This window comes from Ornithorhynchus anatinus, chromosome 5, assembly GCF_004115215.2.
Source record: "Ornithorhynchus anatinus isolate Pmale09 chromosome 5, mOrnAna1.pri.v4, whole genome shotgun sequence".
In the NCBI taxonomy this organism is placed as follows: domain Eukaryota; kingdom Metazoa; phylum Chordata; class Mammalia; order Monotremata; family Ornithorhynchidae; genus Ornithorhynchus; species Ornithorhynchus anatinus.
The window spans coordinates 48,315,614-48,341,973 of NC_041732.1; the positions used below are offsets into that span (position 1 = coordinate 48,315,614).

General features: G+C 56.8%; 1 protein-coding gene across 3 annotated transcripts in view; it reads right to left on the reverse strand.

The window, feature by feature from the left end:
- Positions 1-3,068: 3,068 nt before the first annotated feature.
- Positions 3,069-26,360, reverse strand: part of ZNF609 (zinc finger protein 609) — a 154,209-nt gene continuing 130,917 nt past the window's right edge. For all 3 annotated transcript variants that reach the window (XM_029066084.2, XM_029066085.2, XM_029066086.2), the window contains 7 exons: positions 16,056-16,143; positions 11,306-13,664; positions 10,373-10,739; positions 8,332-8,507; positions 7,701-7,917; positions 7,129-7,207; positions 3,069-6,771 (listed from right to left, as the gene is read on the reverse strand). In XM_029066084.2, the coding sequence (XP_028921917.1) occupies positions 7,134-7,207; positions 7,701-7,917; positions 8,332-8,507; positions 10,373-10,739; positions 11,306-13,664; positions 16,056-16,143 (3,281 nt within the window). In that variant the 3' untranslated portion in view covers positions 3,069-6,771; positions 7,129-7,133. The remainder of the gene's footprint in view (positions 6,772-7,128; positions 7,208-7,700; positions 7,918-8,331; positions 8,508-10,372; positions 10,740-11,305; positions 13,665-16,055; positions 16,144-26,360) is intronic.

The window sequence follows — 26,360 nt, forward strand, 5'->3', positions numbered from 1 at the left end:
GGCTGGCCCCTGCCAAAGCCAAACCTGACCTACCTCTGCCTCTTTATGGGGTGGGGGGGAGAAGGATGCCATATAGGAGGTGGTGAGTTCTACCCTCACCCATGTATATAGAGAAGCGGCGTGGCTCAGTGGAAAGAGCCTGGGAGTCAGAGGTCATGGGTTCGAATCCCTGCTCTGCCACTTGTCAGCTTGGTGACTGGGCAAGTCACTTCCCTTCTTTGGGCCTCAGTGACCTCATCTGTAAAATGGCGATGAAGACTGTGAGCCTCACGTGAGACAACCTGATTACCCTGTATCTCCCCCAGCTCTTAGAACAGTGTTCTGCACCTAGTAAGTGCTAAACAAATACCAACATCATTATTATTATTATTATTACTCTCTGACCCCCCACATGGGGGCTGGCGGCTCTACAAACCCACGAGTCTGGAAACGCGAAACCAGCAGCAGCGTGGCCTAGGGGATAGAGCCACGGGCTTGGGTTCCAACCCCGCTTCTGCCACGTGACTGCTGTGTGACTTTGGACAAGTCACTCACAACATCTCTGGGTCTCAGTTACCTCATCTGCCAAATGGGGCTTAAGAACTCTGAGCCCCATGAGGGAGGGACCTGATTACTTTCTAACCACCCTAGTGCTTAGAACAATGTATGGCACACAGTAAGTGCTTTAACAAGTACTATTATTATTAAGGTCCTGTTGCGGAGGAGCGGGGAGGGCCAGAAGGGTCAAGGAGCTGAAGTCCCCATCAAACCCCAACGGAGTTTAATAGAACGGTGCTTGGCACATAGTAAGCCCTTAACAAATGCCATTATTATTATTATTAAGCAGGATGGCAAGTGCCAAGCAGCGTGGCTCAGTGGAAAGAGCCCGGGCTTAGGAGTCAGAGCTCATGGGTTTGAATCCCGGCTCTGCCACTTGTCAGCTGTGTAACTGTGGGCAAGTCACTTCAACTACACTGTGCCTCAGTTACCTCATCTGTAAAATGGGGATTAACTGTGAGCCTCACGTGGGACAACCTGATTACCCTGTATCTACCCCAGCGCTTAGAACAGTGCTCTGCACCTAGTAAGTGCTTAACAAATACCAACATTATTATTATAAGTCACTTCTCTGGGCCTCAGGGCCTCATCTGTCAAATGGGGATGAAGACTGTGAGCCTCCCGTGGGACAACCTGATGACCCTGTATCTCCCCCCAGCGCTTAGAACAGTGCTCGGCACATAGGAAGCGCTTAACAAATGCCAAAATTATTATTTAATGAGGCTTCTCTGCCCTCTTGTGGAGGCGTTTCTTCACTACAGCTGAACGAGGACCCAGAAGAGAAAACCACCAACTAATCACCTTTGAGGGAGCTCAGCCTAGACCCTCCCGGACCCAGTTGCTCACCGAAACCCCAAAGTCAAAAAAAGAAAGAAAAGGAAAAACAAATGAAAGTACCTGTGCCACAGGACCGACGTTTGCAGGCTCCTAAAATGGTGGCTTCAGCAGCAGGTGAATACATATGTCCGCGCCACCCCGCTGAGGAAAGATTAATTTCAAAGGACGTGAAAAATTTCACTTAGCCCCATGCTGGGTAGGCCACCCCTCGGCCTCGGCTTGAGATGGGGAAGTGGGAACGAGGGAGAAGGGCCGAAGCTCTCCTTAGATCGTAGTGTACTCTCCCAAGCGCTCAGTACAGTGCTTTGCATACCGTAAGCGCTCAATAAATCCAATTGAATCGAATGGGTTCCCAGCTGCTGCCCACAGCAACCTGGATTTAAACCACAGAAGAGTCAAAAAGCAGCGTGGCCCAGTGGAAAGAGCAGGGGTCTGGGATTCAGAGGTACCTGGGTTCTAATTCCTGATCCACCTCTCATTTGCTGCGTGACCTCAGACGAGTCACTTAACTTCTCCGTGCCTCAGTTACTTCATCTGTAAATGGGGATAAGACTGTGAGCCCTGAGTGGGTCCAACCCAATTCGCTCGTATCTACCTCAGTGCTCAGTACAATGCCTGGCACATAATAATAATAATGGTATTTAAGTGCTTACTATGTACTGAGCACTGTTCTAAGCACTGGGGGAGATAGAGGGTAATCAGATTGCCCCGCGTGGGGCTCACAGTTTTTTAATCCCCATTTTTACAGATGAGGTAACTGAGGCACAGAGACGTTAAGTGACTTGCCCGAGGTCACACAGCAGACAAGTGGTGGGGTCGGAATTAGAAACTACGACCTCGGACTCCCAGGCCCCTGCTCTTTCCATTAAGCCACGCTGCTTCTCGTAAAGTAAGCGCTCAACCGACAGCATAAAAAGGGCCATAGCTGTAGCATTCACTCTTCATCCAAGTCCTTCGCGGGGAGCAGGAAAGAGAGGGAAGGCTGATCCCAGCCCACAGGACATCTGCCAAAGGGCAGACAGACCAAGGCTGACCAGATGGTCTCTTCGAGGTCCTCACTGAGGTCTCTCCCCCGGCCCCAGGGAAATGAGTCCTCTATAGCTGGAAATTTGCACCTCGTCCCCTGGCCTGTGAGGTTGTAGGGTAGGAGGGAGAAAGAAAAGGAGAGCCTTCCCTTCGGTCAGAGGGACTGTGGAACAATTGCTTTCCCGATCTAGGCCTCTTCCCTTGGGGGGAAGCTCCTAGAAGGATAGGCCCGTCCCGTCTCCTCTCCCACCTCCGGGTTTCAGAACTAAGATTTGGTCTCCACCAGCCTGAGACTCGACTAGCCCCAGCTGGTGTGAGGGCCCCGGGTACCTCGAGGTCGGGGATGGGGACCGGCAGCCGGTAGCTGGAAGCAGTGCCCGCTGGCACCCGGCTTGCGGGCAGGAGGGGTCCGGTTGGAGGAGAGGGAGGTGGGTCTCCGCTGGGGGAGAGAGGTGGAGAAAAAGTCAGCTCGGATCCCGGCCCGAAGCCGCAACGGCTTCTCTCCCTCTTCCATCCCGTCTTCCTCGCTGAGGCCATTCTCGGGGGAGGCGGTGGGTGTGCCCGGGGCCGAGGGGACGGCGGCTGGACGACACCGGAGGAGGGATGGCGGTGGGAGGGGGCGGGGTGGGGGAATGAGGCCGGGAGAAATAACCAGCAGCCCTCACAGATTTGTGATTGTCTCTTAAAAAGATTTATTTTCTCTTCTTGCCTGAATGTACAAAGGCAAAAAGAGTACAGTTTGTATATATATATATTTATATATATATATAAAAAAACAAGGAACTTGGTAATGTACACTTTACAGAAGGGAAGAATCAGGAAGACTGAAATCAAACCCAACAGAGCAACTCCAATGAAACAAAATGCTATAAACAGCAACATGGCCCCTCCTCCCGGGGCCCTCTGCTCACCGCGAGTGGCTCCCGCCGGGGGGCCGAGCCCGCGGGTAGGCGGGCAGGGGCAGGGCAGGGGCAGGGCAGGGCAGGGGCAGGGCAGGCCAGGCAGATGCTAGGGAGACTGGCTCACTCCGGAGGCCAGAACCCAGAGCGGCCTGACCTGGAAACTTCCTGAATGAGGAAGTTCAGCTTGGGCTCCACCGGGCCCCCGGCCGCTGGCCGAGTCCGAGACGCGATAGGGACGGATGCACCCGCCGCCCTAACCGCTTCCCCGGGGACTTGACGGCAGGACTCGGGGGCGGGGTCCGGGCAGCGAGTGTGGTCCCCTCCTCGGGGTCACCTAAACGGCGCTGGGGAGGCGGCTCCCGCACTTCGAAGGAGGACTCGGGACGCCCCCTTCCCCATCCCAGGCCTCTCCCTGCGGGGGCGTAGCCGGCCGGAGGCTCTTCCCCCATCAGTCCCTTGACCTCGGGGACGGATGGGTGCAAACCGAGCGGGGTAGGACGGCCCAGGAGGGGGAAGACTCTCAACTCCAGTTGGCACCTCTCCCCCCCGGCTCCCCTGGTTTGCTTTCTGCCGCCGTGGAGATGGAGGGTCTGGAGAAGGCTCCAAGCCCGGCCACTCCCCTTCCCCCCGGACTCTCTCTGGGATGGAGGGCTGTTGGAGGGCCCTCTCCCAAGCAGCTCCTAGAGGCGGTGGCGGCGTCTGGCGGCCTGACAGACTGCAACGCTGCAACGCTTCCCGCTGCAACGCCGGCTGCCCCGAGTCAGGCTCTGACACACCCGACTCCAGGACTCCGGGCTGCTCTCCATCCTCTCCGGCTAGGAAACTTTCCTACCTCCGTCTTGGCTCCAGCTGGGCCGGGAGGTGGAGAGGGAAGCGCCCCCACCCCCCCCGCCACCTCCCACCCCAGCATCTCCCATCATCAGTCAGTCTGCCGCTCTTAAACCCATCTCGTCTCAGCTCGGTGGGGGGGAGCGGGCGCGTCCCCACAGCTGGAGGGAGGAAGGGCAAGGGCAGGACGGGTCCCCGAGACTTCGATACAGGAATGAGAGAGCCAAGTGTTAGTCTAAGAAAAAGTGAAAGAGAGCTGTTCCCTTCTGCAGAAACCAGGCCCACTCCTACTCCACCAGCCTCCTCCTCTCCACGGTACAGAGTGAAACAGACAAAGCGGAAGTGCAGGGCCATGCCTGCCCGATGGGAAAGAAAACTACCCCAAACAATTTCCAAACAATTCCTCTTTACAGTATGTACAGCAGAGCGCACCGGGGGCCGGCGCCACAGATACAAAACACACAACAATATTTAAAAACAAACAGGAACAGAGACGGGCCCTCGGCTCAACAACCCCCCCTACCCCGCAGTAACCTGGGGGGACGGACGGGGGTCTCCATGCAGTCGGGCCCCCGGGGAGCCTCCCGGGAACAGCCGGACTTGGGGGGGAGGAGGGCCCGGGCCCGGCAGCCTACATGGGGAAGTTTGAAGTCACTGCTCCTTTCAATGGCCTGGCAAGGCGGAGGGGGCGGTCAGGAGAGGGAAGGGCTGCTTGGCAGGTGGCAAAGAGGTCTGAAAACAGTGGCTCCGTGGGGCGGACGGGCAGGCCCGGTGGCCAGCTCGCGCCAGGAGAGGTGTGAAGCTTTGAGGGGTGGGTGCAGGGGTGGGATCCCCTCCCTTGGGTCTAGCTGCTGCTGCCGCATCATCCGAGCGCCCAGCAGGGAAGGGAGGAAGCTTCCTCTCTTCGGGAACCGAGTCCCGTTGCCTCCAGCCTCCCCTGCGGGTCCCTGCACCAAGCTGCCCGACCTCCGACTCCGGAGGGCACACAGACGCCTACCTCCCCGCAGGCCAAGGGGTGCCTTCTCCCGGCTCGGGGCTCGCCCTCAGAGGGCGGCACTCTCCAGGAGGCGGGAGGGACCCAAGGGGTGGGCGGCACCTGTCCCGAATCCTCTCATCTCCCAGGATGTCGGGATCGGGGGGGAAGGAGAGGAGGGGAGGCGGCGAACCCGGCTCCCAAGTAAACATGAAGAGCCATACCCGTTTCCCAGAACACTCCCAGGCCTAGAGGCTGGGCCGGGAGACGGACCCCCGCAAGGAGAGGCAGGCGGGCACCGGCCCACCCAGCCAGCCTCCTCGGTGACGTCCAACCCCGAACAGGGCAGCGAGCCCCACGGCCTCCTCTTCCGGGGCCTTGGACTTCTCCCTAGGCTCTCCTGGCCACCCCTTCGTAGAAAATGGATACGTGTCTTACGTACGCCCCCGGTTTACGTTGGCACACCTGGAGGTTATAGGTAGAGTTATATAAAAATCGAGGTCACGGGGACGGAGAGAAAGACGCTCTCACCGTTCGTGTGCATAGCCCTGAATGAGGAGGACACAGAGAGCGGCCAGCTGGCCGGACAGAGCACCTCAGAGGTCCGTGGAGAATCCCGAGGCCTGGTTCCAAGGCTCCCCGCCCAGGGATTAAACCCCATCTCTAGCCTTGAAGTCTGCTCTTTTCTCTGCCTGAGTCACGTGAGTTGGCAGTAGGGAGACTGGATGAAAGACCAAGGAGTGAGGAGCCGGGAAGCAGTACGGAGGAACTGGGGTGGGGGTGGGTGGGGAGACTTGGTCTCACACAGGTACCCACCTACACCCTCGTCCCTCTCTTCCCCACGGTACCAGGGAACCCCTGACAGTTGGCTTCTGTGCTGGTGCTGGAATGTTTGGGGGAGAAGGGAGCCTCTCAAAGGGCTAGAGTCTTGGGCCCCCATGGGACCGGGGAGGGAACCTCCACTCCCCGAAAGACCCCTGCCCTCCACCCGGCCTGGGACAGTCTCTCTCAGCTCCCCAGTGGTGTCCCGTGGCGGGCGACGTGACCTTAGTCTCATATTCACACTGAAAACAGCCCTAAAATTTCTTTCCTGAGATTCTAATTCCTCCGCCTGTGGCCTGCCACGGGGTCCCGGTCCCTGGGGAAACGCAGGAGGTGGGGGAAGCGGGGGTGGGAGGAAGTGTGTGTGTGGGGGATTGGGGGGTGACTGCCTTGCTGAATTCAGACCCCACACGCTGCCTCGGCCCTTCCGCCCCAGGAGCCACCAACCTGCTGCAGCTGCCGCCACTGCACTGGCCAGGATCTGGGGGGAGGAGCAGTGACTTCCCTGGGCCCTTAGCAACACTCCCCAGATGGCACCCGGCTCCTTGGCCCCACTACGGCTCGAACAGTCATCGCTGGGGCTGGGAGAATAAATTATTTTGCTAAGTACCAGCTCTCCGGCTTCCGAGGAGGAGGAGGAAGAGGAAGAGGAGGGAGAGTCCACGTGTCCGGTGGGTGGAGAGACGGCCGAGGGTCTGCCTCCGTTCCCGGTGGGAGCAGCGAACGGGACGATCACCGCCATTCGACTGCCATCTCGTGGCATCTCCAGCGTCTCCTCGGGGTTGGGGGGGGAGGGCCAGTCACGAGCCCCACAGGGCTGACGTTATCCCGGCGGCACGTCACGTCCTGCCAGAGACATGGCAGGCCGGGTCAGACAGGGCTCTGAGCACAAGATGGCGCCAAAGGAGAGCAAATTGGGGGGGGGGGGGGGCACAGCAGCTGCGGCGCGTACACACACGGACACCTCTCCCAACCCCCCACCCCCTCCCGCCCAAGGAAGTCAGCACCCTGGGGTGGACCGAGGGAGACACGCCGCCGCAATCCCCCAGAAGCAAGCAGCCCCGCCGCCACCAAACCCGAGAAGCCCCGCTGCCCACCCCGACCACCCGTCCGACTCCCGCAGCCCGCCTGGACCGCTCAGGACCCGGCGGCCCCGGTGCCCTTCCTCCTCCTCCTCCGTACAGACCCCTGGGAGACGCTTACCGTTCTCACCTCCTGGGGGGTGGGTATAGTGAGGGAGTTGAGCCTTGCTGGCTGGCGACAATGGCTGTAGAAGAGAGCCCTGTGGAAGAAGAGACCCCGTCAGTCCAGGCACCGGGGGTCGGAGGGGCTGTGGGAGTGGAATCCCTAAGTCAGCGGTTGCCTTGGTCCCCCCGGGATCTGGCTCATGTCCCATCCGGCTGAAATCACGCGGTGGGAAGCCGAGGCCAGAGAGAGCCAAGATGGCTCCAGATCTGGCAGCCGCCTCTGCTGTCCTTTGCCCCTGCCCCGCCCGCTCCCGGCCCTTCATTTCCCATCTCGAATCCCAGTTTTAGGGGAATCTGGGCCCAGTTCTCCCCTTGGGTTTCCCGGTTGGCGGTGGGGAGATTAGAAGACGTCCCCCCTTCGATCTCTGACGTCCCTGCGATGGCAGAGCTGCCCTGGGTGTGGAGGAAAAGGAAGTTCTCTGACTGGGCGCAGAGTGCCCCGCTAGCGGGGGCGGCCATCGGGCGAGCCGGCTCGGCCCACTTCCAGAGGCCGCGGCAGGCCAAGGCGGGGAGGGGCCCGGCACTCACCTGCTCCGTAGGGCAGGTTGTACTGTGCGGGGAGCAGCGAGTACCCTAAGTGGTGGTGGTGGTGGTGTGTGGACATCAGACGCTGGGAGGGGGAAGTGCGGGGCCGGTCCACGCTCCGGTCACCCCCGCCGGCTCCGCCGACGCTGCTGCAGCCACCGCCGCCTCCCACCACCCCACAGCCGCTGCGGTCTCTCTCCTGGGAAGCCTTCTCGCTTATCTGGAAGGGAAGGCAGAGACGAAAAGCCCCACAGTGAGACAGACACACACACACACAAGGCAGCAGGAGTCAAGACTGCCAACTGGGGCTTCCTGCCGAGTTCAATCAGCCAGCCTCCCTCTCCCCCCACCCCACCACGGTCCCCCCAGGAGCTGGGAGAGGCCTGGGGACCACACCGCAGCTCCCTGAAGCCACGGGGGGCCCCGACACAAAGCAGCGGCACCCGTGGGGCCAACGGGAAGCCAGCCGAGCTTGAACAGAGGCCAAAGCCGGGCTGGGCCTTCGGATACCGGGAGGAACCTGCTTAGATCCCGGGGGGAGAGCCGTCCCCGACGCCCCCGTCAGCGCCACCTTCCTTCCCTGGAACCGCCCCCTGAGCCGGATCTGGCCCGCCGTATTCGGGGCTCCCCTTACTGTAGGCGACTTGCTCTTGTAGTGGCTGGCATGCTGCTGCAAGATGTCCAGGGCCTTCGACTCCGAGCTGGACTTGCAGCTCACGCTTGGGCTGGCTCGCGCCTTGTCGGCCTCTTCGCTCGCCGAGACCTTGCTGCCGTACGGGGAGAAGGAGTAACTGGAGGGCAGGTAAGAGCCTGGGAAAGGAGAAACGGAGGATAAGGCAGGCGGGACCCGGCCATCAAGGTAACCCGTAGCGTTCTCAGGGCCGAACCTGACCAGACGGGGTTAGCCCCGCGCTCCCGCCCTTGGGGCAAAGCGGAGGGCTTCCTGTACCCCACATGGCGACTTCCCAAATGCAGGATGGGCAGCCCGAGGAGGAAGGTGCCTAGAAAAACGGCAGCACGGCTGCCGGGCGCTGGCAGTCGGCCGCCACAGGGCAGCGAGCCCTACTTTGGGCCCCGCGGAGTCTCCGGTGCCAATCGTGAGAGGTGCAGAGGGCAGGTATCTGCGTGTTCCTCACATACCCAACAGCCCAGGGATCACTCAGATGAACTCTTCCACTGGGGCTGGACAGGGAACCCGGCCCCGCGGCCGGGACACTGAGGCGCTACGGAACCAACAGGGAACTAGGCCGCAGAGGAAATGGCCTTGAGCCCAGAGCGGCTGCCAGGGGCTGCAGTTCATGGAAGTGGATTTGGGGCCATTTCCCATTTGGCCTGGCCACCTTGCAGCTTGAGGCTGCTTAGGGCCATCTGACCGTGGGCTGAGCCAGACCAGGCCTGGCTTTCTGCCAGACCCGGACCGTGCGCCAAGCTCGACAAGCCTCCGGACCGGGGACAGGCTGAAATCCCTGCTCGCTGCTCATGAGGGAGCCCAGGGAGGATCCCGGCAAGGATCGGTTTGAAGCCCAAGTTTCTGACGTTGGGCTCGCAGAGTTCCCCGCTCTGGCTTGGGGATGGTCTTGGGGGACCTACTCTCCAGTGGCTTCTGGTTCAAGAAACCCGACTAGAGTTTGCCTTTTTTTTTTTTTATGGTATTCGTTAAGCACCTACTATGTAACAGGCACTGTACTAAGTCCTGGGATAGATACAACTTAATCCGATCGATTGGGCATAGTCCACGTCCCTCATGGGGCTCACGGTCTTTATCCCTACTTCAGTGATGAGGCGCAGAGAAGTGAAGTGACTTGCCTAAGGTCACACAGCAGACAAGTGGTGGAGCCGGGACTAGAACCCAGGTCCTCTGACTCCCAGGCCCGTACTCTTCGCAAACTGGGCCACAATGCTTCATTTGTTGTCCTGGGGACCCTACAGGGGGTCTCATGGGCTGGATGAGATTTCCAAAGAGGGTCAGACCCAAGTTCCCAGACGGGTCCGAATCCAACTGGGAATCTTTACGTCCTCCCCAAAACCTCCTGGAACCCCAGGTGGAGGCAGGGAAAAGAGGGAGGTTCTAGAACCATGGTCATGACCAACTGACTGGGCCTGGACTCTAGCATTTACTGTGTCCCCCCACGCTCTGCTCTGCAGTCAGCCCTCGATAAATATGACATTGATTGACACAGAGAGGGACTCTTGGGTTTCTTGAGGCTGCCCCTAAATCCTAGGTCAACTGCCAGGCAGCCCGACCACGTGACTGAGCTCTACTGGGCGCTGGGAACCCACGCGGCCAAGAGAACACTGGATCCTATTGTTGTCGCCTTGGACTCTGGTGGCTAGAGGAAGGGGCTCCGTTGACAGTGTTCAATCGCTACCGAGAAGGACATCTGAGATCAACCCAAGAGCAGAGACAGCAGCGCCGCTGAGCTCCCTCAAACCGTAGAGGCCCCAACGTGAGGGGTCCCACCCCTCGGGGGCGATCCGGCAAGCTCTCCAGGCAGACCCCATAGGCCTGGGGGCACCTTGGGCGGGGAGATGCGCCTCCAGGGCCTTTCAGGACTAGCTCGAGAGACTCCCCCTCCCCAACGAACCCCCGAGCTGAGACGGGAACGGACGGTTTGCACGTCCGGCTTCCTCGCCGACCCACAGGCGCCTAGAGCGAGCGGCGTCGGGTGCCGTACCTGGATAGTTCTGCATCATGACGGCAGGCATGCCCCGGTAGCTGGGGTGGTTGGGGTCGTAGGACTGGCTGTAAGAGTAACCGTGCATGTAGGGGATGTATGACTGGTGCTGGGTCAGGGGCGAGGAGACAGGCACGTGAACGCTGGGCCGGGGCTCCTTGCCCCCGAGGCGGGACTCCTCAGAGGGGGGAAGCTTGCAGTCGCCGCTTGTGCTCTCTTTCCCATCTTCCTTGGGCACAGAGTCCTTGCTTCGACTCCGCTCTTCCTTCAATTTGCGGTCCCGCTCCTCCTTCCACCGCTCATCCTCCGTCTTGATGTCAGAGTACTTGGCGGGGTAAACATAGGTCCACATCCGGGGCTCCGCCTCCTACAACAACCACGGGGTGGAGATAACTTTCAGGCCGGCGTCCGCGGCGGAGCCTCGCGGCCAGGCCTAGGGGCCTGGGTAGGACCGAGGGACAGACATTCTCCCAATCTCCCCGCTCCTCACCTGACCTGGCGGGCCCAACCGAGCCTTAACGAGTGGGTCAAAGGAGTCGAGAGAAAGCAAACGACCAAAAACTACGGCAAGGCCAAGGCCACTGTAGCAGGAAAGGCTGATCAGAGGGGTAAAATGGGAACCTGACAGAGAGAAGGATGGCACCCTCCTCTTTTAGAGCATGGGCCCGGGGTAGATCATGGGGAGAACCTCCTGAAGGCCAGAGGCCTCAATTGGCAAGGGCAGAAGCTCTTCCAAACTCATGCCATCTCTGTCTCTCTCTGTCTCCTCCCCTCTCTTCCCCTCCCTCCCTCTTGTCGCCCACCCGATCCCAAGGCGAGGCCCCACGGCACCTGGCTGCCCGGCGAGCCTCCTCTAGGCCTAAGGCTGTGGGAGGAGGGGGAGGCCGGGAGCCGGCGAGCAGCAGCCACCCCCACCCCCGGAGGAGAAATTACCTGCCGGTACCAGAGCACGGGGTCCACTTCCGCCTGCCGGCCACACTCGGCCCCCGCCTTGGCCTCGGGGGCCTCTTTGCCCAGGTGGCCGGCCTCGCTCAGCTTCACCTTGAGCCCCTCGGCCGCCTGGCCTGGAAGCTTGGAGGATTCCTCCAACTTGGGAATGATGACCGACTTGGCCGGATCGGAGCCCGGGTCCTTGGCGGCCTTGCTCGGCCCCGATTTCACAAGGTCGGTGAGGCTGGGGGCCTTCGTGAGCGTCGGGGGGACCGACGGCTTCTGCTTCCAGTCCTCCTTGAGGGCCGCCTCCCGCTCCTTCAGGCCCAGTTCCGCCTTCTTGTCCAGCCCTCGCGGCTGCTGGTCCAGGCTCTGCCTCTTCTGCTGCTCTTCGTACTGCTGCCGGTAAGCGGGGTTGGTGCTCAGGAGGTGGGTGTGGTAACTCTGGTCGCTGTAGGCATAGGGGGGCACGTAGGCGTACTGGTTGTAGTAGAGGGACTGCATGTACATGTTGGGGCGCTGCTGGATGACGGAGGGCTGCTGGCCGGCGGCGCCCAGTTCGGGCTTCTTGCCGTCCTCGCCGCCCTCGCTCTTCCCCTTCGACTCGGCGCTGCTCTCGGGCTCCTCCTCCTTCTTCATCTTCAAGGCCTGGCCCTCGCCCCCGGCCTGGCCGCCGGAGGTCAGGGCCCCCGGACTGGACTGCGGGTAGCCTGGCGAATAGTAGGTCTCGAAGCCCGGGTAATAGGGAGAGTCTTTGCTCGGGGGTTGCGGGGGGAAGAGGGTCTTCTTGGCCCCCTCCTTGACCAACTGGTCCGGGTCTTTGGCCTTGACGCCGTCCACCTTGCCCTCCCCGTCCTCCCCGGCGTCCGAGATGTCGGAGTAGGCGGGGCTGTTGGTCTTGACGGAGCCGGCCTCGGCCCCGTTCTGGGTGACCACGTGCAGGGGGGTCATGGGCTGGGCCGGGGCGCTGGCGCTGTCCAGGCGGCTCCCGCTCCCGATGGATGGGCTGGGGGCGTTGTCCGTGAAGCTGTAGATCTTGTCGGCCTCGGCCTTGATGCTGGCCAGCCGGCTCTGGTGGGGGTCCGACGAGCCGTTCAGGAGCCCCTCGCCCTTGGTCCCCGGGTCGCCGGCCGACTCTCGGAAGGGGCTCTTGCCCTCTTCGGCCCCCCGGCCCACCTTGCCGGGGGTCAGGGGGCTCTCCAGGTCCTTGGCCTCTTTCTTCTTCTTGTCCTTCTTCTTCTTGTCCTTGGCTGGGGTCAGGGCCGGGTTGACCGCGAAGGGTTCTCCCATCACAGTGGGCTTGGGCTGAATGGGCTTCAGCTGAGAGCTGTTGGGCACGGCCTGAACCACCGTGGGGGTCAAGCCTGAGGAGGACCCCGGACTGGACGCCGCGAAGGTGGCCGCCTGGAAGGCATAGATGGGCTGCGCGGGGAGGGCGGGGGCGATGGGCCGGGCCGACTTCAGGCTCTTGGCAGGGAGCTTCTCGGCCTTGGAGCCGGAGGGCTTCTTAGCTCTGTCCTTGTCCGGGCACCTCTTCTCCAAGGCCTCGAAGCCGTCGTTGCTGGTCTCGTCCGCCACCGAGGGCCCGTCCTCAGATCCGTCGTTGGACAGGGCCCCGGGGTCGGGGTCCCCCTCCCCGCCCGGCTTCTTCTTGCAAGGACCCTTGGTGCTGAACTTGCCCGAGGGGGAGGGGCTGAGGGGCTCCACGAGCCGGACTTTGGGGGTGGCCGAGCGAGCGGGGGACAGGGAGCCCTTCTGCGAGGCCGGCGGGGCGCCGTTGCAGCTCCCGAGGTCGGCGTGGAGGGAGGGCTCCTCCCCATACTCGCTGTCTCCGTCCGCCTCCGGCTTGCTGTCGTCGTCCGTGTGGGCGTGAGCCTGGTGGTACTTGAGCCCGTTGATGTGCTTGTACTTCTTGTTACAGTTTGGGTGGGGGCAGTCGATCAGGACCGGGGAGGGGCAGTTGCGATCCAGGACGGCCGGCTCCACCTTGACCGCGGGGAGGGGCCCGGAAGCCGAGCCCATGGAGTTGGTGCGCACGCGCTTGCTCCCTTTGGAGTCCTCGGAGCTGGAATTCAGCTCCATGTCCGACAGGGGCTTGTTTTTCCGCTTGTTGGCCGACGAGGGGCTGGCCTTGACATCCTCGGCGGTGCTGCTCGGGGGCGGGCGGTGCTCCGACGAGTTCTGGCTGCCTCGGCGGCCCTTGCTGTTGGCCCCGGCCCTGGTTTTGCTGCTGTTGCTCGTCCCCTTACTGTCGGAGGCCGTGGCCGTCTCACTCACGGGGGTGTTGCTGTTAGGGCGCATCCTCTTGCCCCTGCCACGCCCGTTGCGCATCTCCAGGTCGCTGGTCGGGGAGTCGCAGAACCTACGGAAGAAGCATCGAACTCAGGGGGGTGCCGTTAAGACGGCTGACGTCGGCGGAGGAACCCCATACCGCTCTGCCCGGGCGGGACCAACTGACACCGACCCGGGACAGCGGACAGAATGAAGAGCGGGGGGGAATCCAGCTGCTTCTGGCTTCGAGGGGCACAAGGCCCTGGGACGGATGGAACGCCCGTCTTTACGGAATGCTCCTCAGGGACCCTCAGGGTGCCTGGCCCTGATCCCTGCTGCTCCCCCGACCTCCCTAGGCCACGCATTTGCAATCCGAGAAACATCCCCCGTGAAACTGTGAGCAGGATGGAGGCTGGTGCCGGGAGAGGCAGTGTAGGTGGGGAGTGTGGTATTGACGCCCATCTCCCCATCTAGACTGTAAGCTCATTGTGAGCAGGGGAAGTCACTGCTTATTGTTGTGTTGTGCTTTCCCAAGCGCTTAGTACAGTGCTCTGCACTCAGAAAGCGCTCGATAAATACGATTGAACGAATGAATGTGGTACTTGTGATCTCTTCAACTCTAACAGTGATACAACAGTCTATCGCCCTTCCTCCTCAATCCCATCCTACCCCACCAACTTCTCTGACTCCCGAGGACGACATCTGCCAAATCCCTGGGGTTGGGAAAGGGCTGGTGATTGGTGGCCAGCTCTGAGCACCTGTCCTGGGGCACCGGATATCTCTTGGCTACTTCCCCAGTCCCCATATTTGGCTCTGCCAGACTAAGAATTCAGGTGTCCCACACTCCCCACCCAGAGGCCCAAAACAGCAACGTGAAGTCTCGGAGGCAGGTCTAAGCAAGGGATGATGGTGATGCCAGCTGGGAGACCAAAATGGGTGTAGCATCATGGAGGTCTTAGAGAGTACCTCCTGATGGGACTTTTTCTCATCTTAAAGCAGTTTTGCGACGGGGCTCTGAACACTACAAGCATCTCATATGGGCCTGGTCTCCTCGGTGCTTTGGAGACTTGGTTTAGTTCTTCCTACCCAGGGGCTGTTTCTGTGAGAAGGCAGCTGTCCCTAGCTACAGGAGAGAGTGAAGCAGAGCAGGTCCTACTAAGGTGATTCCTTTGAGTCTCCAGGGTCGTCCTCTCAGATTCAGACTCTCTGCTTGAAAGTTAAGATCTTTTTCCCCGGCTTCTTGGGAACTTCGATGCTGAGGGAAAAACTCGGGACCCTTCCAACAGGAGTCGCAGCTGAGACTCTGCTCTTTTACTTTTGGCCACTTGGCTGCCCTGGAAGTCACCGGTTCAGTCCCCACTATGTATGCCTCCGCTAAACAATAATAATAATACTGTTGGTATTTGTTAAGCGCTTACTACGTGCAGAGCACTGATCTAAGCGCTGGGGTAGATACAGGGTAATCAGGTTGTCCCACATGAGGCTCACAGTCTGAATCCCCATCTTACAGAAGAGGGAACTGAGGCTCAGAGAAGTTAAGTGACTTGCCCACAGTCACACAGCTAAGTGGCAGAGCTGTGACCTCTGACTCCCAAGCCCGTGTTCTTTCCACTGAGCCACACTGCTTCCGTAACAAGACTCTAGGGCTCCAGCAACATCGTCCAACCTTCCCCAGGGCTAGCAGAGTTTGACCCGCCAGGCCCACGTGTCACCTGGAGAACACATCCGTGATCAACGCGAGGGCACTGCAGGGAGATGCAGTCACCAGGCAGCTCATTTAGGGTCTTAATACCCTCTGGGATAGGAGTGCCAGTTGGAAGGAGGTTGAGTCCGTTTCCCAAAGCCCTTAACAGCCGGGTGGGGCTGGAGGTAACCTCTCCTCTGAGGAAACAACCATCGGGGAAGCCGGACGCAGCCGAGCTCAGCCCGATACCAAGCTGGGTCCGCTTTCCCCTGGACGGCTACTAGTCGGGGAACTGCAGGGACCCCACTGGACCAATGGAAACAGAGTTCTGAGGTGGGCTTTCCTGCAGCAGCCCAATTCTTCATTATCGCGTCAGCATCATTTAATACTAATCGAGTAATGCCCCTCAGGTAGCTGGCATTGACAGATGGCAACCTTCCCTGGCCAAGTCTGGCAGCCCAGTGAACAGGGATGGTAGAGGAGGCCTGAGAGGAGGAGGTGGAGGAAGAGTAGTACAGATGTGGGTCTGACCTGTTGTCGTCCACATGGAAGGCTGGAGGGCCCCTTGGTGGTCCTAGCTACAGAGATCTGGGAGAAGACACACCCTGAGGACTCTGATCCTCCGGGTGAAGGTGGCTCAGTTCCAACTGGTGCTGCCAAATGAGAAGTGGGGAATACTTGGGGTTGATGACCAAGAGGCCGGGACCTTTCCCGCTAGTAAACTGCTCTGACGGAGCTGTAAACTGCTGCTTTCTGGGACCGGGGCAATGAGGGAGAGGTCCCTGGGGTTCTGCTCACCTGGGAGGAGCCCAATCGTGGCGTGTGCAGTCAAGGAGGGTGCCCACGTAGGTCTTGTTCCTCCATGTCACATTCACCACCAACATGCCTGCAAGACAAGAAAGCAATAATCGGAATAATTAGGGTGGTATTTATTAAGCACTCACTACCTGCCAAACACTGAACTAAGGGCAGTGGTTAATTAGGTCCCACTTGGGGTTCACAGATTAAGTGGGAGGGAGCACAGGTAATGAATCCCCATTTTGCAGGGAAGGGAACCGAGGCCCAGAGAAGTGGACTTGACCCAGGTCATGCAGCAGACAAGGGGCAGAGCCGCAATTTGAACCCAGGTCCTTCCGACTCCCAGGACTCACTGTTTCCCTAAGAATTAATTCAGGTCCAGTCTTTCCCACCCAACTTGTCGGTCCTATGCAAGTGGGCCCTGGTCCAGCAGCAGCAACTGTGCTTCAGTTTCCTACTTAGAAGACCACTCCAATGCTCTGTACCCAATAAATGGCATTGATTGAGCACTTACCACGGACAGAGCACTGTGCTAAACGCTTGGGAGAGTATAATGCAATAGGGTTGCTACACATGATTCCTGCCCACAAGGAGTTTGGAGTCTAGAGGGGGAGACGGACATTAAAATAAATTGCATACAGAGGGAAGGAGAGAGCATAACACTATTTCCCCTCTAGACTGTTAGCTCACTGCAAGGAATGTGTCTCCAAACTCTGTATTTTGTACTCTCCTAAGCACTCAGTACAGTGTTCTGCACACAGTAAATCCACAAGAGATAGCATTGACCGATGGACTGATAAGGATATGTACATACCCATGCGTGGAGGAGCTGAGGTGAGTATAAAGTCCTTAAGGGGCACAGGGGTGATGTAGAAAGGAGAGAAGGTAGGAGAGATGAAGGTTCGCTCAGGGAAACAGAGTAGCATGGTTTAACGGGGCCATGCCCACCAGGGGATCTTCTGGCTGGTGTGGAAGTCTTCCCGGTGGAGGAGAGCTTAGAAAAAAATCACCTACCACGGGTTTGGGCACGAGCCAATAGACGCTCTCCTGGAATATGCCCTCTCCAGTGCGAAACGTGTGTGGACCCGCAACTGGGGTTCTGCCAACCTCTTCCCATTGGCAGAGCTATAAAGCCACAATTTAATAAGTAGGTAATGTAAAGGGAAAGGGATGGTGAGGGGACAGAACTAGCACCACCTCTCCAAGGCACTGGCTTAGGGCAAACACCTTGAAAACGATGGCCTTGCTACGGGAAGCCTCTTTGGCTCGCATCTCAGATGGTCACTGGGAACACAGTATAGACGGCCTTTGCAAACCAGCTTAGGCCAGCGAGTTTGGAGCAACGGTCACCTTCCAAGGGAGCCTGGTCATCAGTCGGTCGTATTTATTGAACGTTTACTGTGCATGGAGTACTAAGCGCTTGGGAGAGTACAACACAATAAAAAACAGACCCATTCCCTGCCCACAAACAAGCTTACAGCCTAGAGGGGGAGACAGACATTGATATAAATAAAGAAATAACAGTACATAAGTGCTGTGGGGCTGCCTCCCTACCAGCTGGGGAAGCTAGGGGAGGACAGAACTGAGTCCGTTCATCCCAGACTCTAGGAGGAAAATGCTGCAGATATCACGGCCCCCCAGTCCTTGTCTTACACTGTCGAGCCGTCTCCGTGCCATGGACGTATCGCTCCCAGAACGCCCCACCTCCATCTGCAATCGTTCTGGGGGTGTATCCATAGAGTTTCCAGTCCTACTGTTCCCTAAAATCAACTCAGCCCTCTCTCCCTAGCCGTTCCCAGAAAATCTGGCCACCAAGGCCCCAGATTGAGTAGCCAGAGGGCACCATCAGTTTTGCATGGGGGTGGGGGGAGGGGAGGGGCTTGTGACTGGAAGGGGGGGGTGGGGATCCCAGATCCCTGGTGTCCTGCAGGCAGCAGGCACCTCTGTAAGAAAGCAATTATGCTAAATAATTTCTAGCCATTAGCAGAGTGTACTCAAGTGGATGTTTCCTCCCAGCGATGGGCTGCTCTGATTACTGCATAACTAATTTGAATAGGAGCAGAGTCCATTGAGCTGAGTGCATTTACCCAAGCAAGGTAAGGCTCCCAGATAGGCATCTCATTTACAAGGGCAGGCGAGTGCAGCTGCATAGAGAGCCCCACACAATTAGAAGATGAATGCGACTCCCAGCCCTGAACAGCTGGGCGGGAGCACATGTTTATAAATCTGGGTGTTTCTCCTGTTGTAATCTGAAAACCTAAGAAATAATGAATGAATTGAAGAAGAGACCAAGCTGCGCAGGGGTGGGGAGAGGACGATGAGGAGGGAAACCTAATATGGAGAGGAGCCACTCTGGTGACCTGTTTAAATGTCAAAGCACACACATTTTCCTGAGGTATAATCCCCAGTCAGGAGAAGACAAATAAGAAGTGAAGGGGATTTGGGAGCAGAAAGTGGCCCACAGCTTTCCATTTAGGGGCTGGCAAATGGGACACGAAGATAAGATCAGAAAAGCAGCATGGCCTACTGGATAGAGCACACGGGCCTGGGAATCAGAAGGACCTGGATTCTAATCCCCACTCTGCCACTTGTCTGCTGTGTAATCTTGGGTGAGTCACTTAACTCCGCTGTGCCTCAGGTACCTCATCTGTAAAATGGGGATCAAGACCGTAAGCCCCACGTGGGACATGGACTGTGTCCAACCTGATTATCCTGTACCTATCCTGGTGCTTTGCACAGTGCCTGGCACCTAAAAAGTGCTTAACAAATACCATATAAAAAAAAAATTGAACAGAAAGGGAAAAATACGTTACACTTCTGAAGCACTTTCTGTTTGAACAGCCAGAATCTCACAGCATGAGGAAGAATTTCTCTGATAGAAAATAATGTCAGTAACAATAAATATTATTTGGTGTCTTTTTTGGTGGCTTTTTGAGGGGGGGAGATAATCTTCAAGACCCTTCAACAAACACAATCTAGGTCACTTCAGCGAGTTGGTTTTCCCCACGTACAGGTTAAAAAAAAAAAGTGAGGCAAGGGAAGGGGCAGAGGGGCCTTGGGGGAGGCAGTGGTGGGCTTGGGAAATCAAGCCCTTCTAAGCCAGGGTTCAACTGGCTCGTCCAGGAAGTGAAATGCCTCGCCAGAGCCTCTTTCAAACCGAAGCTGTTACCCACACACGTTTGGACGGTGCACCGCTGTGGAGGCAAAACAATAGTGTGACGTCACATTCTGTTCTGAACCCCGGCCCGTCCCCGCTCTTCCCTCCTCATCTCCCATACCCCTCAACCAGAGCTCAGAGAAAACCCGGACCTCTTCTCACGCAGGCCGCAGGCCCGGTGAGAAGATGGAACCCCAAGCCGTCAGGGGCTTTTGACTGAGCCTTGAAAGTGAGCTTCCTCGAGCCTCCCCAGTGCTAAGAACTGGAATCTTGGGGACCAGCCAATTCTATCAATCTTGCCAGTTTGCCTTCTGGACAGACTTCCCGTCCAGATGGAACACTGAGTTCTGGGCACTTGATTTCTGGAGAGGTGCAGGCTGATGTATGAGGGAGCTGGGGTGGGCTTTGGGCCGACTGAGGCAGAATGCCCCTAGCAGTAGGGCTGGCTGCTTCGGACATCTGGCTGAGGAGGCCGAGAGGCGTTAAGAGGAGGGACCGGCTTCTCTTTGATGGCGGAAACAGTTCCCTGCTAGAAGAACGGCCACCAGTGAAAAGACCTGAACGCAGGCCGGGCCCTCAGGAGCTGTTTTGTGACGCACCCGGAAACTTGGTAGACCCTTCACTGGCTAGAAGACCTGTCACCCTCAGAGGCAGATTTAAACATTTTTAAGGAGTTCCATTCCAGTCGGGGCAGCCCCCGCTCTTGATAATTCACCAGTTTTCAAGGGGGTTAGGCATCAATTCTATCAAAGATGACTTTTCCTGGAAATCAGCTTTGGGGAAACTCTTGTCTTCAGGCACATTCATCCCCCTCCTGGGGGCCGCTCAAACTAGGTGTCGGAGTCTTCACGAGCACCTTCATCGTAATGGCCTGGTCCGGAGCTATTTTTTTCCCCAATTCCACACTTCCCCCTTTGGTACTTGCAGAATTCCACGCCTCACCCTGGACCCAGGTGGCACCGCTCAGTGGAAGGCTCCTCCATGTGAGGCCCCCCCCGTTGCTGCTACCCAGGGCCCTCCCAACTGCTGTAACATCGGGCAATAAGCTCATCCTCTAGACTGGAAACTCCTTGTGGGCAGGGAAGGCGTGGATAGGAGCACAGACTTAGGAGACAGAAGGACCTTAGCTCTAATCCTACTTCCGCCACTTGTCTGCTGTGTGACCTTGGGCAAGTCAACTCACTTCTCCATGCCTCAGTTACCTCATCTGTGAAACGGGGATTAAGACTGAGAGTCCCGTGTGGGACAGGGACTTATGTCCAACCCCAATTTGCTTGTACCCACACCAATGCTTAGCAGAGTGCCTGGCCTGCAGGAAGCGCTTAACAAACGCCACAATTATTAGTATTAACTCTGTTGAATTGTACTCTCCCAAGTGCTCAGTATGACGATCTGCCCGCAGAAAGCGCTCGATAGTTATGACCGATGGAGCAACGTAATGGCAAAATCTCGATTCTTTGGTAGAATCCCGATCCTTCATCTACAGAGTCAGAGGTGACTGGTGAGGTGGAGCCGCCAGCACGGTCCAGTTCTAAGGCTCGAGGAAGCCCCTCCCAATCAGGGCTTGGGCTGCAGTAGCCCCCCTCTAGAGGAGGCTGGGCTCCCCCCCGGGCAGCCACGCACAGATCTCAGGCCAGGTAGACTCAAAGGTTTCGTGTTAGGAAGGTTTATTTTTGCTTCTGAAAAAAACCGACAACACGTGCCGACTGAGGCTGGGGGAAGGGACATGCGAAAAGAAACAGACGGCTTCCACTTCCTCTTAGTAAAGGGAGCATCTGCAGCAATCCACAGCCCCGAAGCCTGGAGGACGCCCACGGGCGCCCTTTCCCCAGGCCTCCTGCACGCCACGCCGTGTGGGTGGCTTTCGGTTCCAGCTCTGCCACCCGATGTTCCTGCCACACAGGCCGGGTGGCCCCTGCGCTGCCTCTGGATGGACCGTCTTTCCTCTTCCACTGCCCGCGGCGAGCCAGGCCCGGAATCCCCACACCAGACGCAGCTGGCCGAGGGCCGGCTCCCGGCTCAGCTCTGACCCCTCACGGCACGCATCTTACCCCCGTGACCTGGCCTGCTGGTCAGTTACAACCCAGCTGAGGATAACTCTGTTTGCTCAGCTGGCCTTAACCCCGAGGTCTCCCTCCCCGAGGGAGGGCACTTTCCGATTCATCCAAGTACGATCGAGGAAATCTTAACCCCGACTCTCCTGCCAACCAACCCGACGCGCGGGGCGCCCGTTCCGAGACCCTTCCTGATAGGCCAAATCCCTGCCTCCGGCCTTCTCCTCTCTCCTGCTGATGCCGAATACTTTCGGAATCTGACATCTTCCCCTCGTGTCATTTGCTGGCTTCTTCTGCTTTTGCTCAACATGCTCTCCAACTCTCCCCAAGCCCACCTCGGGGCTTGTTTATGTACCTTGTCCTACTCTGTGACCTAGTGCTGGGATTTCCATTAATGCGGGGGAGTGTTTATATCCTTAACTAACTGCTGCCAATTATATTAAAAGCACAAAAGTTGTCACTGTGAAAACAAATCTACTAATAACACAGCACTAGGGTCAAGGGTCTATTTTAAGCATTCACCCAGCTAAATCGGGGCTGATGGACCCTTTGAATCCCTCTCTCTCCCCACCCCTCTCTCTCCCTCTCCTTTCAGAACACACCCAGAGCGACTGGAGGGATTTGGTCAATCATAAATATTCCACTCTGATGGGATCACATTTGGAATCGAAAACCTGAGTCTGTCTAATCAAATCTGGAGTCAATTCAAATTCCTGACTTTTAATTACTTCTTCCTGCCAGATAGAATTTGCTGCAGATTTTGAAACAAGCTTTTCCTCCTCCCTCCCCCACCTGTGAAGTGGCCCCTCAGGAACATCCCAGACCCCAATTCTTAACATATGCCAGACCTGACAGCTCAGATTCCTCTCATTTTTTTTCCCTTTAGACAAACTAATGTAGTTTTTCCACCACAGCGCCCAAGGATGCTGGAGTTGAAGGAAGCGAACAGGGAGACATTTAGCTTGTGGTGAGCAAGTAGGACACCTGATCTTTGCCTTTGACCTATTCAAGCCAACATTGAGAAACACCATTCATTTCCACAATAAAAATACATCACACTTTCCTGAATGGAGATGGAGGGGAAAATTCCAGATGTAAGGTCTGGGAATGTAACCCAGGCTGAAGTTCAAGGCACAGGCATCTTTTTTTTAATGGTATTTGTTAAGCTCTTACTATGTGACACGCACTGTACCATGCGCTAAACTAATCAGGTTGGATACAGTTCCTGTCCCACGTGGGGCTCAGAGTCTTCACCCCCATTTTACAGGTGAGGTAACTGAGGCACAGAGGGGTTAAGTGACTTGCCCAAGGTCACAGAGCAGACAGGTGGAGGAGGTGGCATTAGAATCCAGGTCCCTCTGACTCTATCCACAAGACCATGCTGCTTCTTGGGTTTATTTTTGGTTGGGGAAACAAACCATCAATTTTACGTTCAGCCCCCCGTCCTAGACAAGTGAGAGAAAAAGGATTCAAGCTATATACCGGTGGCAAAGGGAAAAGTGTGTATCGTAGAGGAAGGCGGAGGTCAGAAGGAAATGACAAGTGGAAAGGGCAAGAAGACGGCAGATCACAAAGGAGAAATCAAGATGGAGGGCGGGTGAGAAGGGCAGGAAGCCAAAGGTCTATGCTACGGGGCCGATGCTGACGCCGATCACTGTTGTTTCCAGTAACTCCTTGTGGGCAGAGCACTTTTTGGATGACAGAAGACTCAGTTCCCATCCGCAACAAGAGAGGGTGCTCTTTTCTTATCATTCCAATGAAAAGGGAGTGGGGTGAGGGATCTGGAGAATGGAGGGGGGAAACATTTTACTGCGGAGAACGGAGGGGGAAACGTTTTACGGCTTCCTGTTTCCAAGGGGAATTTGATGCACCCAAAGCCACAGGACACTAGCAGTGGATTAACAGGCTCAGTGGACAGAGCCCGGGCTTGGGAGTCAGTGGTCATGGGTTCGAATCTCGGCTCTGCCACTTGTCAGCTGGGTGACTGCGGGCAAGTCACTTCACTTCTCTGGACCTCAGTGACCTCATCTGTAAAATGGGGATGAAGACTGTGAGCCTCACGTGGGACAACCCTGTATCTCCCCCAGCGCTTAGAACAGTGCTCTACACATAGTAAGCGCTTAACAAATACCAACATTATTATTATTATTATTATTACACTCAGCGGATACCAACTGGCTTGAGGGTTCATGACCCAGACAGCCTGCCCACACTGGCTTTGGAGCCAAAGGGGCTGTAGGGGAGTCCTGACGCATAACTATTAGAAAGCGTCACTTCTCTGGGACTATACACTGCCCCTTTTGGACTTTTGTAAAAGCTTCATGTTTCACCCGTCCCTTCTTTTCTTAGCTTGGTCAGGGGTTGAAGGGCTAAGCTTTGCCTCCTGATTAATTCACTGCAAGGGTTGAGGCTATGATGGGCATGGTTATTAATAACAATAATGTTGGTATTTAAGTACTTACTATGTGCAGGGCACTATTCTAAGCGCTGGGGGAGATACAGGGTCATCAGGTTGTTCCACGTGAGGCTCACAGTCTTAATCCCCATTTTACAGATGCGGTAACTGAGGCCCAGAGAAGTGAGGTGACTTAATAATGTTGGTATTTGTTAAGCACTTACTAGGTGCCGAGCACTGTTCTAAGCGCTGGGGGAGATACAGGGTAATCAGGTTGTTCCACGTGGGGCTCACACACTTTTAATCCTCATTTTACAGATGAGGGAACTGCGGCACAGAGAAGTTAAGTGACATGCCCACAGACACAGAGCTGACAAGTGGCAGAGCCGGGAGTCGAACTCATGACCTCTGACTCCAAAGCCCGGGCTCTTTCCACTGAGCCACGCTGACAGTCACACAGCTGACAAGTGGCAGATCTGGAATTCGAACCCATGACCTCTGACTCCCAAGCCCAGGCTCTTTCCACTGAGCCACGCTGCTTCTACGAAGAGCTATGGAGGCTGCTAACACACTACACTGTGCTGCCGAATCATTGTTCCTATTTAATCCTGCATTTTTTTTAAAGGTAGCTTTTAAGCACTCACTACGTGCCAGGTTCTGTACTAAGCACTGGGGTATAGACAAGATAATCAGGTTAGACACAGGCCCTCCCTGTCCCACAAGGGGCTCCCAGACTACATCGGCGGGAGGAGGAGTCAATCCTCATTTTAGAGACGAGGTAACTGAGGCACAGAGAAGTTAAGTGACTTGTCCAAGGTCACACAGCAGACACGTAGCAGAGCTGGGATTCTAGAATTAGAACGCACCCTTCCCTGGCCTTTACATTGTCCCCGTCTATCTCTGACAGGGCCATCCACTGGCTCAGTGGAAAGAGCCCGGGCTTGGGAGTCAGAGGTCATGAGTTTGAATCCCAGCTCTGCCACTTGTCAGTTGAGTGACTGTGGCAAGTCACAACTTCTCTGTGCCTCAGTTACCTCATCTGTCAAATGGGGATTAACTGTGAGCCTCATGTGGGACAACCTGATCACCCTGCATCTACCCCAGCGCTTAGAACAGTGCTCTGCACAGAGTAAGCGCTTAATAAATACCAACATTATTATTATTATCCATTCGGGCCACTCCCATTACCGACATAAGCCCTTCTAACACATGCAGCCGACAGAAGCCTTTTAGTGGGGTCAGGCGTGGAGAGGGAACGCTGATGAGGAACCTGTGGAAGACACCGTGACTCAGTGGAAAGAGCCCGGGCTTGGGAGTCAGAGGTCATGGGTTCGAATCCCGGATCTGCCACTTATCAGCTGGGTGACTGTGGGCAAGTCATTTCCCTATGCCTCAGTGACCTAATCTGTAAAATGGGGATTAAGACCGTAAGCCTCATGTGGGACAACCTGATTACCCTATATCTCCCCCAGCACTTAGAACAGTGCTCTGCACATAGTAAACACTTAACAAATACCAACATTAATTAACCTCAACCCCCAGCAAACACCGCTTCGTTTCCGGCTTTCCCTTTCTTGTTGGAGCTGGGTGTAAGGAGCCCTGCCCTGCTGGTTTACGGTAAGCAGCTGGCAGCCTCGGCTGCTCTGAAGCCCGCCTGGAGGACTGGTCGGTTTGTCTCCAGTGATCTGACGATACGACTACGCTTCCGGATGACTACGCTACAAGGCTTAGCTGCCTCTAGGCTCGGAGCTGCGGATCTCGGGGAACCGGCTGCCGCCCTGGGGGGGACATTGCTGCTGACCCCCAAACCTCAGGAAGACACGGGGGGGACGGGGATAGTTGGCCAAAGGATAGGCCCCAGAGTAAAGACTGGTTTCGAGCCCCGGGCGAAGACGCGGATGACTGTGCAGGAGCCCAGGTAGGGGAAACGGGGGTCCGGCAGCTCAGGTATTCTGTTTCTCAACAATTTCATCTTACAGTGCAGCTGGACGTGACACCTTCTTGGGAGCACGCTGCTGCAATATTCTCCCTCCTCTAAGATAGAAGGGAGGGCAAAGCTGAAGTGGAGACAGAGAGCAAGATGGGGGCAAACAGGTCAGAGATGAACATGACTTAAGGACCTCTAAGTCCTCCAGGAAGAAACGCTCCTTCATGGAAGGGGGCAGAAAGAAGACCTGAAGAAGTCTGTGGCAATCGTGTTTGACCATCTACCTGGTAAAAGGACTTCCAGAGAAAGTTCTTTCAGTTCTGACATATGATGTCCTCTATGGTATTTGTTATGTACTTACTCTGGGCCTGCCCTGGGGTAGACACAAGTGAATCACGCTGGTCACAGTCCATGTCCCACATGGGGCTCACAGTCTTAAACCCCCATTTTACAGATGAAGTAACAGAGGCACGGAGAAGTCGAGTGACTTGCCCATGGTCACACAGCAGACAAGTGGTGGATTCGGGATTAGGACCCAGGTCATTCTGATTCCCAGGCCCTGATCTGAAACCTATTCCTGCAGCGTTCACACCATTCTTATGTCAGACCTTAGCCACAAGGTAAAGGATGGTAAGGGTGGTGGTTGGGAGAAGGACGAGGCACTGAGAAAAATACTAAAGTCCTCCATCGCTGGTTAAAAATTAGTCCACAGCCTACTCCCTCCTTCTTAGACTGTGAGCCCCTGGGGGACAAGGACTGTGTTGAACGTGAT